This window comes from Saccostrea cucullata, unplaced genomic scaffold, assembly GCF_032062105.1.
Source record: "Saccostrea cucullata isolate Sc308-1 unplaced genomic scaffold, CSIRO_AGI_Scuc_v1 ctg12789, whole genome shotgun sequence".
Taxonomy (NCBI): domain Eukaryota; kingdom Metazoa; phylum Mollusca; class Bivalvia; order Ostreida; family Ostreidae; genus Saccostrea; species Saccostrea cuccullata.
In genome coordinates this window covers 1-19,433 of record NW_026922139.1, presented here as the reverse complement: position 1 = coordinate 19,433, position 19,433 = coordinate 1, and the positions used below count along the sequence as shown (strand labels likewise).

Here is a 19,433-nt window from a genome sequence, read left to right as displayed (position 1 = left end):
CACAGTGTTAGGGGCACTACTGATTATTGTTAAATATTACTGATTAGTTGGAATGCATTTTTGTTCCCCTACCTTGCGTATGGGTATTTAGTACTCGTGCGAGGTGATCATGAATAATTCATGAATTTCAATGAATTTTCCATGAATTTTATTCACGAATCGTTCATGAAACGTTCATGAAGATCCTATGAACTTATTATTGGACATTTTCAAATCAATAAACCAAGCTAATCAACTGCTAAGTGTATTGTTATGATGATCAATGGTGCCTCTTTCAAAATTGTGAATGCCATATAGCATCTTGCTTAAAACATGAATCAAATTCAATAACTGGAAAGTTGTTGCATAATGCTCAGGTGACCTATAAGGCCCATGGGCCTCTTGTTAAGTGTAAAATGTAAAATACTTATTTACTATTGCAATGCTTTTTTGCAGGGCAGTATATGTGAGCAACGATTGGAGAGTCAACCCATGAACAAATGCTTTTGAAGGCCAAGTTTATCATCAGGGACAGGCAGCATGAACATGAAAATCCAGATTTGGTCTTCACATTTTTCTTTACAGTAAAGCAGAGACATGAATAACTTAATTAATGTCCATGGGTACTCGGCCAGAAATATATAAAAGGTATAATTTTTAATATTAAAACAAGTCTGTTAAAGCACGTTACTTTGTTAGCTCTGTTTTGTGAGACACTGTGATGTAAATGATGTTACAATGGTACTTTAATTTTTTTTTGTGCCATATCCAGAGATTTGTATTACTTTTAAGCAGTTAAACTCGCTGTGCTGTTTTGTGGTAGAAAAAATAGTAGGTGACAGATGATTGACAATATTTTGAATTCATTTAGGCAATGTTGCAGTTTGGACCAGATATTTTCGCATAGTGGATTTGTAGAAAGCAATTATTTTTTGTAATATGCAATATTTTACATGGTGCATATTGGAAATTTATGATTCAGTTACATATAAGTGATGTATGGATATATTTATTTCAAAGTGTACAAGGTAAGTTTTTTATTATTTTAAAATAAAAACATGAAAAGAATAAATATTGGTTGAGATTTCCGACAAAAAAAAGAAAGAGACTACCCTATAAAATACGTTTACCATGATTGCTGAGGACAAAAATATTTCTAGATGGTGACCAAACATTTTGATGATATAACCAAAAATAATTCTACATCACCATTTAGTAAACTTGGAGCACTGCTTATTACATAATTTTGGCAGGTCTGTTGTGCATAAATAATAATCTCCATAATTATTATCTGAGAGGGCTTTATTTTCCTAGATTTCTTATTGACATATTCTGTAATCAGTTCATATGGGTGTTCTTCATGCTGGGTATATTCATGTGTCAATTATAGAAATAACTGGTATGAAAAGCAGTGTATGAGCTAAAGCATGAGAGATAACTCTTGCTGTCTTACACAACCTAGTTTCTGAAGATCTCTATCTATTCCTCTTTGCAATTTCTGAACATAACCATACCTGCATGCTATCAAGAATTTTATATGTGTCTATTATTTTCACTATTTTTTATGAATATATATATATATATATATATATATATATATATATATATATATATATATAACAAATTTGTAGCAATTCTGCTTGATCAGAGTTTTCATAAACAGCGCCCTCTACCGAGTTTTGTTAATATCAAGGAAAATGAACTCGGTTAACAAAAAGGCATCCAACACATTTGATTTATTAATAATTAGATTAAATTAAATGAAAAAGTTAGTGAAATTTTGCAAGAAATCTTGTTATATAATACTTGTTTGAAAATCATGCTAAGATGGCAAAATATTTGTGAAAATAACTCAGAAAATTTGTTCTTATTAGTCCAGAAGATGTAAATAGGAATTAATTTCAAGTAAACAGATATATAAATCACTTTCTTTCAGAACAGTTGGATAAAATGTGTGATCATTTTAAGGAAGAGAGAGCTTAAATATGTGGAAATATGTGAAATCTGGCACAGACTTTTAAAGGTAAAGCATGATATATTTTGGTGTTGCAATGTGCTCATTTTCATGATTAAGATGGATTATTTAGTAAATTTATAGATTTCTTTTATAGAGCCTCATGAGCATGATGAATAATTTATCTTGAGGAGTTGGCTGTTGCCTCTTTCAGTCAAGCAACAAAGATTATATACCTAGTCTGTACATGGATTTCATAGACCTGATTTCAATGGTAATTATAAATACTTAATTGCATTATTGTGTTAAAATGCATTATGGTGAATTTCAAATTTTTAAAAAAAAGTGCCTTTTCTCTTCAATTTAAAGTTTTTAAAATTTTAAAAAATATTCACTTCATAATGAAAATGTACCGAACTTATTCTTCTTCCACCAAACAATTTACAGAAGAAATTCAGAGTACTGTAGGTCACTGAATTTTCGCGACACCTTATTTTCGCGAGACAGTCATTGGATCTTTATAAGCGAGACATAATTTTCACGAATTGTTGTCATTCGTCTATATAATGGTAAGGAATACTTATATATGCGAGAATTAAATTTTCGCGAGCTCATTGTCTCGCGTAATTACGCGAAAATAAAGTTCTCGCGAATAAAAAGTGATTTACAGTAATTGATTTGTCTTACAGATCAGGGCTCTCTTTTAACTGGCTGGCAGAGAAAGTTGCTGGCTCTGTCCATTTACAGAAGAAAAAGAGGAACACTAAGGTCTGATGTCTGCATGTAGATAGTCTCAGGGTACTTTAATGGACCCTTACTTGTAGTTAATGGAACAATTCTGTAGTTTAAAATTTTTTCTGTATTGATTTGGCTATGATTTTTTTTTTGTGCAGTCACCCATCTCTTTTTTTTATGCCCCCCCTTCGAAAAAGGGAGGGCATATTGCCTTGCTGCTGTCTGTCAATCGGTCTGTCAGTCCATTTAGTTTCCGTTCATTTTCTTAACAACCGTTGCACATACTGAAATGAAATTTGGTATACAGGTATATAAGATAAATATCTAGGTCACGTTCTGTTTTGGGTACGACCGCGCCATTTTTGACAGAGTTATACCCCTTGGACTTTAAAAAATTCCAATTATTTGCAGTTTCCATTCATTTTCTTCAGAGAGGTTGCACATACTGAAATGAAATTTAGTATACAGATTAATCAGATGAATATCTAGGTCAAGATCTGTTTTGGGTACGATCGCATCATTTTTGACAGAGTTATGCACCTATGGAGTTAGAAAAGTTCTAATTTGGGGAGGGGGGCATAAGTGTTTTACAAACATCTCTTGTTTAATTAGGAAAAACTATAATTTTTTTTTTATTTAGTTGTACAAATGGTATATCATGAAGCCATGTCATAAAGTGGCTCTTTGAAATTTTTTTTTTAATGTTATATTATCGTAATACTTTTATTATGGGTCAGTAAAGATTTAAGATATCATTTTTGAACATTTAAGGAAATGTAAGAACAGGGGTTACATGAATTTGTTCGTGGATTTTCTTCAATCAGTAAATAATATATACATACTCATGCAGTAATTGCATTTTTACATCTCGGTGAATGTTTGAAAATGATATTGCTTGTGTTAATGGCTGAAACATGCACAATAGACGTTAAAATTCAGAAGGTTATTTCTTTATCAAGTATCAATTTTGGTAATGTATTACCAATAGAAGCATTTTAATTGTTAATGTCTTTGATTATAAAGTTTTGTTTTCTTTTGGCAGTTATTGACTTATCAACATATGGAAAATGTCCTGTTAATTTTGTAATGATATACACATGTATGTTGAATGGAAAATGCTTGTTTATGCAAATGTAAATATTTTTTTTTAATAATTTAAAACAAATTTTCCTCCCAAATTTTATTTAGATGAAATAAGTTATTCAATGGCACAATATTTATATATTATATTATATCATATTGCATATTTCATATATTTTTTAACTTTTCACTATTACTTGTTCATGTATTAACATAATGATGGAATCTTAGATTCCATTATTATGTTAATATACTCTCTCTCTCTCTTTCTCTCTCTCTCTCTCTCATTCTTGATAATTGAAACAAACACAAAAGTGCAAGGCTTGCAGGGACATTTTAATTGTATATCTTCAAGCAATAAATTTCAGAATAGAGAGATGTTCAATACAAAAAAAATATACATTTCTACTTTAAACAATTTATCTCCTTCAGTAATGGTAGCTAATAAATCAATATAAAATGATAATATTCAAAGACATGTGGATTTTTTTTTCTAATTTAGATGCAGAACATGATATCTTGGATTCAGTAAATTTTTGTTTTGTGATCTGTTTTGAAAATCTAAAATCAATATAAAACTGAACAGAGCATAAACACAGATCCCTGGAAATTCCAGAGGTGGGATCAAGTGCCTAGGATGAGTAAGCATCCCCTGTTGATTGGTGTTTCTGCCGTGAACAGTAAGGATGATGTTTACCTAGGGTTCTAGGTAACAAAAATGACTGCTTAGTGTCTTCAATCAAAAATTTTTTTAATGCAGTAGACAGAATAACATGTGTTTTACAATATGATAAAATTATGCAACATCAAATGTAGATTTACAGTAATGTATGTGCATGAAAATCATGCTAAATTTTCTAAATTTTTTCCTCTCCAAAGTTATGCTAAAAATTCAATTTCTTTATTTAAAAAACATTTGGATAAATTTCTAAAGCCCATGTAATGTTTAAAGTAAGTGAAATTTTACAACTAGGATATGCATGTCAATTTATTAATCAGCATCAAAATTTGTTTAATGCAAACATTAAACAGCTTGTTTTGATGATGATTACATACTGAAAATAGTCTGAGAAATGCAGTTTTCTTTCAAATCTTACACCACTGCGTTTTCTTGGCAATTTGAATTAATTCAGATGTCAATAGTTAAGCATCCATTTCCTCAAGTCTCCATGGATAAGTCGTGCACAGGACGACTTTATATTTAAGTGCTATGAATAATTTATTGAGGGCAAAATTTCTAGACAGCCTATAATCATGGTGATTTTTAAAAAGGATGTGTCTCCCTTCACTTTATTTTCATCAGTCTTGGCATTATCAGAAGGGCCAAGTTATTGTCCTTACCATGGATTATGCTGTTTCTAACACTCGCTGGCATAGTTTCTGTATATGGCAATGAGTCTAATGTCACTGTGGCTACTGAGCCGTCAGTTTGTAAAGGTGGTATAGAGGCTTCAGTGCTTGTCTGGGTTTTGTTTCCTTCACTTATTCTCTTTAAGTTGCTTATCTCATTTATTTCATATTCATTTTTATTTTCAGGCAATTATACTTGAAAGTTAAACATATAAAAAAGATACTGCTTATAACTTAACGAGTTAAGCATTTACAGGAACGAAAACTTGTGTGTCCTCTATTCTCATGCATACACATTCATCATGTGAGAAAACAGAAAAAAAGATATTTGTACAAGAATAATGAAATTTAATTAACAGGGTAAGTGTCCCTAAAAATTTAATGAGGTGATTTATATTATTGCATCAACTAGCATGATTAGTGGTCACCCTTAATGGATTTTCTTTAGAAGTAGCATTTTTTGTGCTGTTGATCAATATTTATAAAAATATATACATATTACATACGAGAAAAGAATACCTTTCCAATGTATGAAATGTCTTGTATTTCTTCTGTGCTGGCTGTCTCCCCAAGTGTTTGCAACAAATCTGTCATATTATTAAAATTTATGAAGTTACTTTTGCTTCAGCTAAATTTATAATATTGTGCAGTTTTATGAGCATTAAAAAAACAACAATGAAAATGTGAATCTTCCCTCTAAAATACTTCAACCGTCTTACAAAGTGTTGAATTCTTTCAACGAGTGACTTAATTGAGATCTTAGTAACTTTGCTCATCAGTAGCCAAAATGGGTACTGCTAGAAAAATCATCATAAAATTTTATTTCTTTAATATGTTGACGGTGCGACCGTTAGAGCGAGCGCAAACTTTTTGATTTAGATCGGGCTCGTCAAACCGCACGTGACATTTAGTGCGTCTAGACTCTGACGTCACATGACGTATGTAAGTCGCAATATACCGAGAAAAAGCCTGAACAGTGCTGGAAGTTAATGAAGAACGTTTTGTTTTCTATCTTCACTATATATCCATTAAATCAAGGCGAGTAAACTTTTGTTGAGAATTTGCTCTGATTCTCACGAGAACGTAGCTAAAACAAGTGATGTATTGTGGGTCCAAATTACTGTGTCAAAAAATTCTATCGAATGAATGTGCAGAAGCCCGAATTTTCTCTTCGCACAGGCATTGCTTTAAGAGCTCACTATGTGAGCGGCGCTTTGCGCCGCCTCGCTGTGCTCGCTATTAAATTTATAAAGTAATATATCATTGAAAAGGCAATTTAATTCTCTATGAGGATATGTAAATTTCATGAACATTTATTTACAAATAAAATTTTTAGATAAAGTATTTATATATAACAAAAGAAAATACAGTTTAAGAACAATTTATTAATAAACATTCCATATTGGACATTGGGGACTGACAAGGTTTACAGTTAAACAAAAAACTTTCTGCTAAATAAGCACCGAAAGCATACATGTATGTACCCCAAGCCAGGGTGAGAAAAATTTACAGTTTGAATTTGACATATATTGCAAAAAACATGAAAAGACACACTCTGCAATGAGTGTTAGCATAATTACCCTATAACAAATGATATTCCCCTCAAGAAAACATGGGGGAAGATTGGTGAAAATTTAATTTTAATATGAATTTGATCCAAGAATGCCAAATACAAGAGTTGAAAGTTGAAAACTGTGAACAGTTGTAGCCCCCAAGTTTAAATTAAGTTTAAAAAAAATGTAATTTGCCACCACCTTTCAAAATTGCAAAAATCAAGTTTCATATAGTGCAATTAACTGAATAAACATATAAAAAGAAACTAATGAAGGTTAAGCTAAGCTAATAAACAAAGTAAGATGCAATGCAAAATATGTACATATTCACTAATTACTCACGAATTGTCAAAATTCAAGCAGAAAATTTCTTTCTACACTAAAAGTGGGTCATAGCCAATTGTTTCTGAGCTTGCTGAATGACCAATGCAGATTTGTGAATATAAGTAGTATAACAATTTGAAGACCACCTCCCTAAAGTTTTAATAAGGTGATCTTCGATTCTAGCTTCCTGTGCTGTTGTTGCCGTTCCGATTCTAAATGAATGGCCATTATAATTGTCGGGATTGAAACCCAACTAAGAAGGTATTTCAAGTTTCTCTACAAAAAAAAAGACCTGGTTAAGACAGAACCGTCTTTAGTAACAAATATTGGTGTTGGTACAAAGGTAAATGTTTTTGCTTTTAAATTCATGTATTTAAACATATCAGAAACTGGACAAACATTTGTATTTGTTTTAAACAGCTGAATTTTAACTCATTTATGGAAAGGATCAGTTTTTGATTGTTTCAGATTAATTACAATGGAGTTCTCAAAGCACATGACATTTTGTGTTGACAAACAATCGTTTATGAAACTTTTGCTTTGAACAGTAAATTCTCCACAACGTAGAAAACCAAAAAAGGCTACAGTACATGCTGCCTCTAATATAATAGGTAGGCAGTAAACATGTCAAAAATACCAGAATTAAGTACCTAGAAAATATTACAGAGAATAGAAATTGTTATTGGTAATCTTGTTCGTTTTACATATTTACATGCTTGTTTTTTCTTCACGGTACACTTATTAGAGAAAATTTTGTGGTTTTTGTGGAACCGCTCTGGCCAAATATTTGCTTTCTCTATAATATGGGCCAGGTAAGAATCTAACTCTTCTGTTCTCTTCGGGAAAGCATTGCACATAATTCTTTTATATCGTCCAATGGCCACAATAAATTCATCTAAGGTCAGGTTTCTCAGCAACCTTTCATCATTTTCTTTGATTTTCTTGTGTGCAGGAGTGGTATAGTTTGGAATGAGTAAGACATTTAAGTTTACGTCCTTACCTGCTACTATGTCTGCTCGAATCTCCGGAGATACCAAATCCACAGCAGCAATTTGTGAAGAGGGAGTTTTTTCTCCAGTCTCCGACAGTTTTTGGCTTTCCTGTTGTTGTTAAACATACAGGACGAGTCCTAAGAGGTTTCCCTGCTGTCCCTCCTTTTGCTCAATCTTTGATATGAAGTGACGGCCAGTTAAATGCTTGACATCTCTGGGATTGGCAGCTCCAGGAACTACAGTGGGTTGAGAGGTGGTCTCACCTACGAGTGATTTTATGATTTCTTTTCTGAAGACTCAATGTAATACAGGTTTCTTCTGAAGTCTCAGGCAACGCTCCTTGTAAAGCAAGTACGCATTTTGGGTTGCCATCATAAGAAGGTGGAAAAAAACCTTTTTCCACCACTTCAAGGTTCTTCGTTTGAAAGCCGGATGTGCTATCATTTGGTCACATCTGTCAATTGCTTCCATGTATTTATCGTAATCCACGATGCAGCAGGGGCGTTGAATTGGCTGTCCTGTTGTTCTGTCTACTCTACTAGGGATGTCGATGAACTCTGCGTTGTGCACTGTGGTACACATGTGTACATCCCTCTTGTCCTTCCATTTTAGCATTTGTCATGGCCACACTTTCATGCTTTTTGAGTTGAACTGTTTTTAGATCTGCAGGGACCCCCTTTCTTTTGATACGCATGGTTCCGCAGGCTCCCGTTTGGCGCTGAAATAATTCGTGGAAAAGAATCTGTGATGTGTAGTAGTTATCTACGTAGAGTTTATGGCCTTTTCCTAGATAGGGATTCGTAAGTCTCATCACCAGGTCATATATTTTTCCTTTATTTGGCTCTCCAAGCTATCATCCTTTCATCAATAGCAATGTTTTCCCTTGGTGAATACAGCTTTACAAATTTCTGCCGGAAATGATCATAAACCCTTCAGACTTTACATACATGCCAGCTTTTGAAAATTTTCTAGGGGGAGATTATGTGTAACGACATTTTTCAAAGTTCCTATTTTGCAGCATTTTGTCGTAAAAAATGACTATTTGAAGGGTGTTTTTAAAAAAATATCAATCTACTACCTTGTATCATATACAGTATTATCACCACTTCAAAAGTGTTTTCTTCTCTATCAACTTCAACAAAAGTACAAATACAATACCATTTGAAATATTAAAAAAAAAAAAAAGACCATTTCATTCAAAATTATTTAACATGTTAATATTAAGATAAACATACCCCTGCCATAAAAAATGTGATACACAAACAGATTATTATGTGAATAAGGATGTTAAACTTTACAAATAAGCTGAAGCAAGTTAAGTTTATGCAGTTACCATGTAGTTACTTTTCAATGTCTTGGTAAATTACAAAGTTTAAAAGGCTGTCACAGACACATAATCATTTTTTAAAAATCAGAATAAATATTGAGAAGTCATTGGTCTTTTCCTGTCTAATGGCACTGAAAGGCGTCCAACTCTGGAAGACTTTGGTTTCTGGAGTCTGGCCTTTTCTCCCACACGGTCTTCACCCAGTCTGGCGTCAGATATTCATCCTAACAATTACACCTTAAACGTTAAATTATTAATTTACTATGTGATATAAACGTGTGGAGAAAAGTAAAGTGTTATTTTTAATAGTACAACCTTTTTATGTAGAAATATAAAAATATTTATAACTTTTTGAAACATAGGGCTGTGCAATATTACCGGTATATCGGTATATTGCGGTATTATCCACCACGATAATATATCGCGATATAAAAATCAGATACCGGTATTTCACGATATTTATAAAAATATATAAAAACCTCCTTTATTGTAGAAACTGCTGAAATAATACTTGTAACTTCCCCAGGCCTTTTCAGTCTAGTAATAAAAATACTTCGTCGGCTTTCAGAGGCAGATAGAGAGAAGAGAGAGAGAAAGGAAGCTTTTCCTTCACTGTCGCAATTTTAAATACATGTATATTACTTTAAAATAAAATTAATAATTAATAAAAAGACTTTCAAATAAAATTATTAAGAAAGAAAATATATAAAACATTTCTACAGGGTGTATACCATGTGTAATGCGGTTCTCAAAATCTCATGGAATCTACACGATCGACGATGAATGTTAAGTTCAAGATACATATTAAACATAATGGCCATCCATGTTTTCACTTGATACAGTGTTGCTTTTTATTATTTTTTAACAAGTTTCTTGCCATTTTATACACCTTCATGCTATACCAGGAGCATGTATATTAAAACAAGAGATGTTTGTAAAACACTTATGCCCCCCTCCCCCCCAAATTGGAATTTTACCAAGTTCAAAAGGGCATAGCTCTGTCAAATATGGCGGGATTGTACAAGTACTCAAAACAGAACTTGACGACCAAGATAGTCATCTGATAAATCTGTATACCAAATTTCATTTTAGTATGTGCAACCTCTGCAAATAAAATGTAAGGAAACTGCAAATAATTGGAATTTTTTTCTAAATCCAAGGGGCATAACTCTGTCAAAAATAGTGAAATGGTTCCCAAACAGAATTTAATCTAGATATTCATCTGATAAATCTGTATACTAAATTTTATTTCTGTATGTGCAACAGTTGTGAAGAAAATGAATGGAAACTTCAAATAATTGGAATTTTTCTAAGTCCAAGGGGCATAACTCTGTCAAAAATGGTGCGATCGTACCCAAATTAAAACTTGACCTAGATGATTTTCTGATAAATCTGTATGGTAAATTTCATTTCAGTATGTGCAACGGTAGCAAAGGAAATGAATGGAAACTGCAAATAATTGAATTTTTTCTAAGTTCAAGGGGCATAACTCTGTCAAAAATGGTTAGATTGTACCCAAAACAAAACTTGACCTAGATATTCATGTGATATATCTGTATACCAAATTTCATTTCAGTATATACAACGGTTGTGAAGAAAATGAACGGAAACTGCAAATAATTGGAAATTTTCTAAGTCCAAGGGGCATAACTCTGACAAAAATGATGCGATCATACCCATTACAGAACTTGACCTAGATATTCATGTGATATATCTGTATACCCAATTTCTTTTCAGTATGTGCAACCGCTGTGAAGAAAATGAACGGAAACTAAGTGGACCGACCGACAGACCGACGGACCGACAGACAGCAGCAAAGCAATATGCCCTCCCTTCTTCGAAGGGGGGCATAACAAAAGAAATAGGCCAATGCAGTTCCTGATCGTATGTCATAATGTGAAATTAGGTCGGGTCAGACTAAAACACTAAACGCCCGAAAATAGTTCACAATTTCTTTCTGGCTTTAATTTTATTCTGTGACCACATAAAATTTCTATATAATATGTATTGTTTTAATCATTAAATTACATTTTATGCTATTTCAATAAAACAACCCCCCCCCCCCCAAAAAAAAAACTATAAAGAATAAACTTATATATGCATAAACTTTTTTTTTTCAATTTGAAAATACATCAAATGAGTACATTTTGTTTTAATTTTTTACCTGATTTTTGATTAAAAGATATTATAATTATGTGAGCGATTAATGTCTTATCCCTCGCCTCCTTTAAAATTTATAGATAAATTTAAATAGTCTTTGAACTTGACAGCATTTTAAACTTCCTGTACAAATTTATTAATGATAATTAATCTACAATATATCGCAATATATTGCAATATTTAACGTTAAATATTGCAATATATCGCAATATGGTTTTCACTCGCAATACCCAACTCTATTGAAACAACCTATTTTTTCTATCTTTCCTATTCAATGTCGTCGTAGTTTGACTCCTCCCACTTCGTCCTCCAGTTCTCCCAGATTTTGGGAAACTCTGTCTTAAAACATAAATCGGTTGATGAAAATGTTTAGGGACTGTAATATCTTCGTCAGGCTGCCGGGGATAACTTCAGGAATGGTCCCTGTTGACTTGATTCTGTCCTTGGTGACATCGCTGATGTGTGCTCTCATGAAGTCCTGGACAAGCAGGCTATTGGTTTGTCAGGAAAAAAATTGGTTGCTTACTGTAGCAGGAAGTCAGCTACATGTCCATAACATTGTTATCCATCCACCCCTTCTCGTTCTGGTGAACCACAATATCAGATGGCATTTTTTCTTTAAAAGCCGTTTTCTCTTGAAGATAACCATTGGTGGGAGCTTTATGCCGGTAGCGGTACAGCTCAGGACGACCGTGAATGAGGATTTCTCGTGGCCGATGGTCTGGATGGTGATGGACTTAGCACCCTGGTTCTCGATGGTCCAGTTCATCGGGATGTCGAATGTTAGGGGAACTTCATCCATGTTGATGATGTTGCTGCTGATATTGTGGTGCATGTTGTGGATCTGCTCTATTACACATTGTCGGATTGATGAGATTTTCTAGGCATGGTAATCTGGAAGTTGCTGTGCTCTTGGGCCAGTGGGGCCACAATTTTATGGTTACTGTTGGGGCTTTTTTGAAAAAAAGTTATTACTAAGTTGTAAAGTTTTGCCCTTGTCAGTCAAAGTAGTCAAGAAGTTTTGTATAGACATTATGAGGTTCTGGGAATATATACTGATTTGATGAGCTGCTGATGAAACATGCTTCATTAGATCGTTTTTTCACTGTTGTCAATCTTTATACTTTTCATACAAAGTCTGCAGAAAGCATGACCTACTATCACACTTTTTGTGAGCCATCCTTGGAATTCTGCTTCTTTTTCCCAAGAATTTGGGTACTTGAAGACATATCTTCTCTTTTTTGTCTTTGATGGTCTATTTTCATAATTTAAGAAATCATATATAATTTTAATAAGGAATGCCATATTTCCCAAATTTTAAAACAATTAAATTGCACAATGTTAATGAATTGTAAAATTTTGCTGCAAATATCAAAGGCTCACTAATTTCTATTATATTTGGTTGCTATTTTTTCTAATGGGATTATCAGTAGATGTTTCCCTGTAGCAAGAGTGCACTTGCTCAAGCTGAGAACGCCTTATGGTATTCATAGAAGGCTGAACCTCTTGTAGTAGATGCCATTTCTACTATGTCACGTTCATAGGCATCTAATTCTTGATGCGGTGCAGGATAAACCTCACAAATAATGTTCTTATACTTCGTGAAGGCTATAATAAAATAGTTTTAAGAGTTAAGTTTCTCAGTAATCTAGCGTCATGATATTGTTTCAGTAAAAGAAATGACCATCGCTGTCGGTTACTCTTTGTTCCTCTGTCTCACGAGGCATGATAAGTAAGGCTAAATTAATATCTTTTAACCTTGCAAAATATTGTTTCGAAGTGTAGAAGATATCGTTTCCACGCAGGGAACAGAGTCCGAGGAAACTCTGGTCGGGACATCCTGGGGCATGTTCCACGGAATTTTCTCAAAGTTTCTCCCTGTATTGTCGGTAGAGGTACTGGGCTGGTTGGATCTATTTTGGTTCCTCTTAAGTACGTCCAATTCGTTCGACAACTTTGTTACAGAATCCCTTATGCCACAAATTGCATCACTCAATTCGTTAGAAGACAACATGCGCCCAGCTTCATTTCCGTTTGTTTGTAATGATGATGCCGGAAGTGTCTCTTCCCCCACTTCTCCTGCGCCATCTTGAATCTGTACAAATTCAAAATTGCGTGTTAAGCTATTTGTCGACGACTTTTCATTACACAAAACATTGTCTTGGTAAATTTACTAACTGAGACTTTTTAAGAGATACTGGCAGCACGATTCCTTTTGATTTCAATTTTTGTAATATTTCAGCGGATGTCCAGTTTTCGGGTTCATTAGTGTCCCATCGAGTAATTTCCTGTAGGGTCCTGTTGGTGTTTCAGATCGTTTTCGTTTCCTTCCAGGCATCTTTTCAGTAATGAATAAACAGAAATCTTAAACAATCAATATTATCACTTCTCTGAGGTCAACACATCTAGGTCACAGTATAGGAAATTAATAGTCCATGTCCATATTTTATAAACAAACACACGCATACCTGTCAACATGGCCAAAATTTTTCGGGGGAGAAAACGTGCGACGACCTTTTGCAAATACAAAAAGTCACGCATTTCATTGTTCTATAGAACAAAAATAAACAACTTACAAGATAAAACTTTATTATAATATAAACATTATCATTAATTCATAAAATTTACTGTTTATTCATACATTGTTTAGAAACTTGTACACTGTGATTTAATTTTGAAATTATAAAAATTTATGTTCACTATCTAGCTATTCTGCCTGTCCATAAGAGCATCATTTATTTAATATTCATGGCAAATGTTGTAGTTTAATTTGGCAATTAGAAAAATTAATAAGATTCTGCAGACAGTCTAAGTTTCCAGCTTTTAATAGATGCATGAATGGATTTTTCTCACTAGGTCTAAGGAACATGAGTTGTGTCCTGGATTTAAAGTTCTGAAATTGAAATAATTGTCAAAACCTCATGCTTATATTCTTAAAATAATGTGTAATCTAGTATGAATGAAATACATGGACCCTGTATTTTTTCTTTCAATCTCTTAACATATATCATCTGAATTTTTAAATATAATACTTTATTTTGTAGAGAATTTTAATTTAGAAATGTATTACCCTGTTTAGCTTTGTAAATTTAAAGAAGTCCCAAACTGTTATATGCTGATGTTCCTGCAGGATTTACTATTGAATCTCAAAATCTGATTGCTTCCATGAAATTGTTTCCCTCTCCTTGTTAAATTGATAATAGAGTACTGTTGTTACATCTTTCCTGATCACTGTATTGTTTATGGAGAAATAGTTTTGTCTTAGGCACTTGTAAACTTATTTGCAACAAAGTATCAAGTACAATGAAGCGCATTGAAGTGGTAAAATTTTCCGTTTGGACAAAACGTTCTGAGTCATGTTTTGAACGTCAATTACAACATAATGAAATTTGAATGTTTTAGGACACCCCAATCTTCGCGAAAAGCAGTATCACTGAAATGGAGCTTTAAAAAAAGTAGAAGAGAGAGTTAGAGACTAATATATAATATTTTTTAACTTGTCATGTCTATTGAAGTTACCATAACACATGTAAAATAATAATTTCATTGGCTATTATATTTATGGAAAACCTGTTCTACATATTGTTGATTGAAAAAAGATGACAATAAACGTTTCTTTCATTTTACCACTTCAATGCACTTCATTTAAACATTATTTACCGTCATGTCAAAAATGATTAATATACACTTTTAATGTTTACAACATTACATGTATTTGAACCTTGTTGATTACCTGTTATCAGTGGCAATGCTACCGATAAACACTGCATGACCTCCATTTTTGTGTTGACTAGTCGGTATTTTACTAGGTAAAAAATCCATTTTTTCAAAATCGGTATTTAAAAAAAATTCATTCCAATCAGAGTTGTCACACACGTGGAACTGCACGTGGTAATTTCCACAGCAAGGAATTATTAACAATGTCAAAAGTTATATCTGTCATATTTGCATGTTCATGCTGTGGTACACTATATGCTAAATTTGATATCATATATAAACTATATTTAATAACATTAAAATAATATTAAATTTCCACATTTGTATTGAAAAAGTAAAAATTTCTTTCATACATTTAAACATTCTAGTCAGATTCACTTTTAAGTTTCAACATTTGTATTAAAATGTAGAAATTTTTTTTTTAAACATTCCAATCAGAGTCACACTTAAATTTCCATATTGAAAAGTTTTCTTCATACATGTTCATGCATGTAAACATTCATGTCAGGGGGGGGGGGGGGGGCTTAACTGTTTCCTGGCACATCTGATCCTCTCTGTTATGGTGTCATTTAGAGTTGCTTCTGATGGTACAACCAAGCCATTTTTCTTACACCATAGAACAATATAATCTGAAAAAGAAGGATCGGTTTAAAAGTACTTAAAAGGATCATTTTTTGTCATTTTATATTTGATACTTTAAAATTGTTTTTTAAATTTTGCAATAGCAATTAAAAGTAAAACTTTTAAGAATTGGAGAAAGAATGTTTTTCTTGCTTTTAAGATCACTGATTGTGTCGCCATCCAGGACAAGCCTTGGGTCTTCCTTTGTCTTTTTTCCTTTGCCCTGGCCACAAGAACTGGCCAGAGTCTGTAATGAAAAAATCTTTGCCAGGAGTTTGTAACAAAGGGTGCATGTACCCTGGCCTCTTTGATTTTCTTAAGATGTGGCCATCCTCATGCCGTCTGGATCTACTTTGGTGTTTTTACCCTCAATAAGCTTTATCTGGAAAATTAATTTTTATTATTTATTAGATATGATCAAAACACTGTCATTGTAGTTGCATTCAGTGAAGAAGTTTGATTACTAAAACACACATACAAAATAGGAATTCTGAAAGCCAGAAACATACAAAAAAATAATTCAATAGACAAACAACTAAATGGGAATGAAAATATATCAAAATCATACAAATATATGAAAATTTAATCTTTAATGCCCAAGTGCAGTCTTAAAACCAGTAATTTTAAAACTACCAATTGTTTCAAGGCTGCAAGATTCTTATAAAAAGTACCTTTTCCTTTAGAACTTCCTTGTGCTTCCTGGGTAAGCGTTTAAGTGGTGGTGATGACATGTGAAGGGTCTCATTTTCAGTGGATGGCACTAGCAGAGGTGATGATGGTGGGGGTGGTGGTGATTGTGGTGGTAGTGTTGATGGTGGTGCTGGCAGGGTTGATGGTGGTGCTGGCAGTGTTGATGGTGGCGCTGGCAGTGTTGATAGTGGCGCTGGCAGTGTTGATTATGGTGCTGACTGGGTTGTTGGTGGTGCTGGCAGGGTTGATGGTGGTGCTGGTAGGTTTGATGGTGAATCTGTCAAGGTTTCATGTGTTATAGTGTGTGAAAGGTTTATATTTCTGTACATCTGTCCATGATCTGCAGCAGCTAGTGTTGATGAAGGCATTGAAGGTATAAAGTCCAAGTTTTGCCAATATTCAGCTGTAAAGTCGTGGTGTGCTATACTAGAAGTTTGATGAGTGTCATTCCAATTGTCTAACTTGTCTTGAGATCTTGGTTGAAAGTCTCCACATGAGGCCTATTTCAATAAAATAAAACATATCATTTGTAATCACTGTAAATTGAACTTTGAGGTTATTTAAAAAAAACCATCTAAAGCCCTAAAAATTAGGTATAGTACTGTGACTTGTGTACTGTTGGTTATTATCTGAATGTACCGCTCATACTTACCCTTGCTTTACAGAGCTCTATATGGTGCAGGAGTATCCTCAAATAATTTTGGACATCAGGTCTAAGTATTCCTTCCAAAACCCTAATTGTCTCATCTGACAGAATTGAAAAGAAATTAAAAAGAAAATTGAAAAGACTTGTACAAAATTATTGTGCTTCTTTCAGTTATAGTTGCCCATATAATTTTTCTTTCCTTTTTTATACGCCCGTCTTAAGACGGGACGTATTATGTTATAGGCTTCATGTCCGTCCGTCCGTCTGTCCGTCCGTCCGTCTGTCCATTCGTGTCCGGCTCATAACTTCAATACTATTAGGCCTAGGATTATCAAACTTTGTCGACTGATACTTCTTGGGTAGACGGTGTGTCGCGCACAAAAAGTAGGTCGCTCTGACCTTTAATAAAGATGCTATGGCCAAATATGGAAAAATCCTGTCCGGCTCATAACTAGAAAACTATTGAACCTAGAGCTATCAAACTTGGCAAAAGTATACATCTTAGGTAGAAGGTGTGTCGCGACCTATTTCAAGGTCACTGTGACCTTTAATTTTAGCGAAATTTTTTAAAAAACTAAGTTTTTTAAATTTTAAATTTCATAACCCTAAAAATATAAAAAATAGAGTTGTATCCTTATTAAAAAGTATTAAATCAAGTAAAAACTTATTTTTTTCATCATATACTTTACAGGAATCTTAAACAAATTTCAATGTTAATGAGAGGAATTCAGTTTGTCCCATGGGCATAATTATCAAGCACTGGTCAAGAAGAATTTTGATAGCAGAAAGTTGCATGTCAAATTAGAGAGAAATTAATGAGTTTAGTGTGAGGAGTTAACTAGTAGAGCATTGGTGTTATCAATATCCCTTGGGTATTGGGCAAATGGACAGCCAGCCTAGCTGTTAGATTAAAAATAGCTCTTGTTGGCTAGCCTAAGTTTTAAAATGAATTTGATGAAAAGTAATTAAAACTTATTTGATAATGCATAATAAACCAATAATCTGATATTATATAATATTAATTAATTAAAAACTAATTTTATGGGGTGGGGTTGAATCAGCATGCCTACTTGTCCATATGAATTAAATATAAAACCTGTCTGGCATTAAATCTAAAAAGAAATCATGAAGTATTTTATGTGTTTTAAAAGTGTTTTAGGATAAAAAGTGCAGATCCATTAATATTTAGGGAGTAATGAGTAGACGAGCATCCTGTCAAAGATTAATTAATGAGTTCAATGTAGGAAGGCTATCTGATCAAGTGCTGCCTTATCTGTATCCTTTGGGGATTAGACAGAAGAACTGCTGGTCAGTTTATAGCATATGTCATTTTATGGCCAGCCTTTCTTTTCAAAATTAATTTGGCATAGATTAAGTTGTTAAGACTAATTTGATATTGTTTATTATGATGGCCGGCATTTGACAAAGTCTAACACAAACAGTATAGAAATCTATCAATTATCTAATATTTGTTATAATTATGCCTTCAGCACAGGGGATGGATAAAGAAATATTTTTTTAAAAAATGGAAAAATCATGGAAATCTTAGAATCAAGGTTGACAGTGATTTTCTTGCACTCTTAACTGTTAAAGATAATTGTGCAATTTTTTGACGGGCGTATCATGCTGTGGCGTGGCACTTTATTTGTATTTCTTATCTTAATTATGAAAGATTTAAATGCATTAGTATATTGAAACATTACCAGAGGCCTGTTCAGCAGAGCGAACGTTCGCGAGCGCTCGCCAAAATTCCTTATACCTCCAATAGTAATTTTGGCGAGCGCTCGCGAACGTTCGCTCTGCTGAACAGGCCTCAGGTATTTCAAGAAAAGTCCTCTGAAAACTTGTAGCTGATGTAGACCCTTGAACATTTTGAATAGAATTCATTGCATTGCTACACATTTCCCATTAAAAAAAATCACTAGGAGTAAAAATTGCTGAAACAGGTCCTTGGGATCAGAATACCAAAAAGACATGGCAAGCTGTAGAACAGGAGAGAGTTTTCAAGCTCTGCAGGTTATAGTGAAAAATTTCAATCAAGGATCTGGATAATCTTACAATAAAATAAATATCTTGATTGTGCGATTTGGCAAACTACAATATTGGTAGCATTTTAACCACCCCAAACAGAACACATGCATGTAATCCATTGCTATTCCTCAAATACAGTCAATTCTCAAATTATTGCCATTCGATTCATCACCATTTTCGCAATACCGCCATGATTTCCCAAGAATGTTTTTCCTGCTATATAAAATTCTCTTTATAACGCCAAATTCGCATACCGCCATCCGCCACCCTGTTT

At 33.4% G+C, this 19,433-nt stretch overlaps 1 protein-coding gene, 1 long non-coding RNA gene and 1 pseudogene across 2 annotated transcripts; 1 reads left to right on the top strand and 2 right to left on the bottom strand.

Moving 5' to 3' along the window:
- The first annotated feature begins 1,965 nt into the window (after window positions 1-1,965).
- Window positions 1,966-2,795, top strand: LOC134261259 (uncharacterized). Its single transcript, XR_009990777.1, has 3 exons — window positions 1,966-2,002; window positions 2,091-2,207; window positions 2,623-2,795. It is a non-coding gene; the product is annotated as an uncharacterized LOC134261259 (long non-coding RNA).
- A 3,652-nt stretch (window positions 2,796-6,447) lies between these two features.
- LOC134261260 (uncharacterized) lies at window positions 6,448-8,549 on the bottom strand (annotated as a pseudogene).
- Window positions 8,550-16,513: 7,964 nt separating this feature from the next.
- LOC134261258 (uncharacterized) lies at window positions 16,514-17,270 on the bottom strand (the record flags this gene model as incomplete). The annotated part of the gene is made up of 2 exons (XM_062743709.1): window positions 16,514-16,982; window positions 17,135-17,270. Coding segments are annotated over 2 exons (430 nt in total), but the record flags the coding sequence as incomplete, so codon positions are not given.
- Window positions 17,271-19,433: the final 2,163 nt, after the last annotated feature.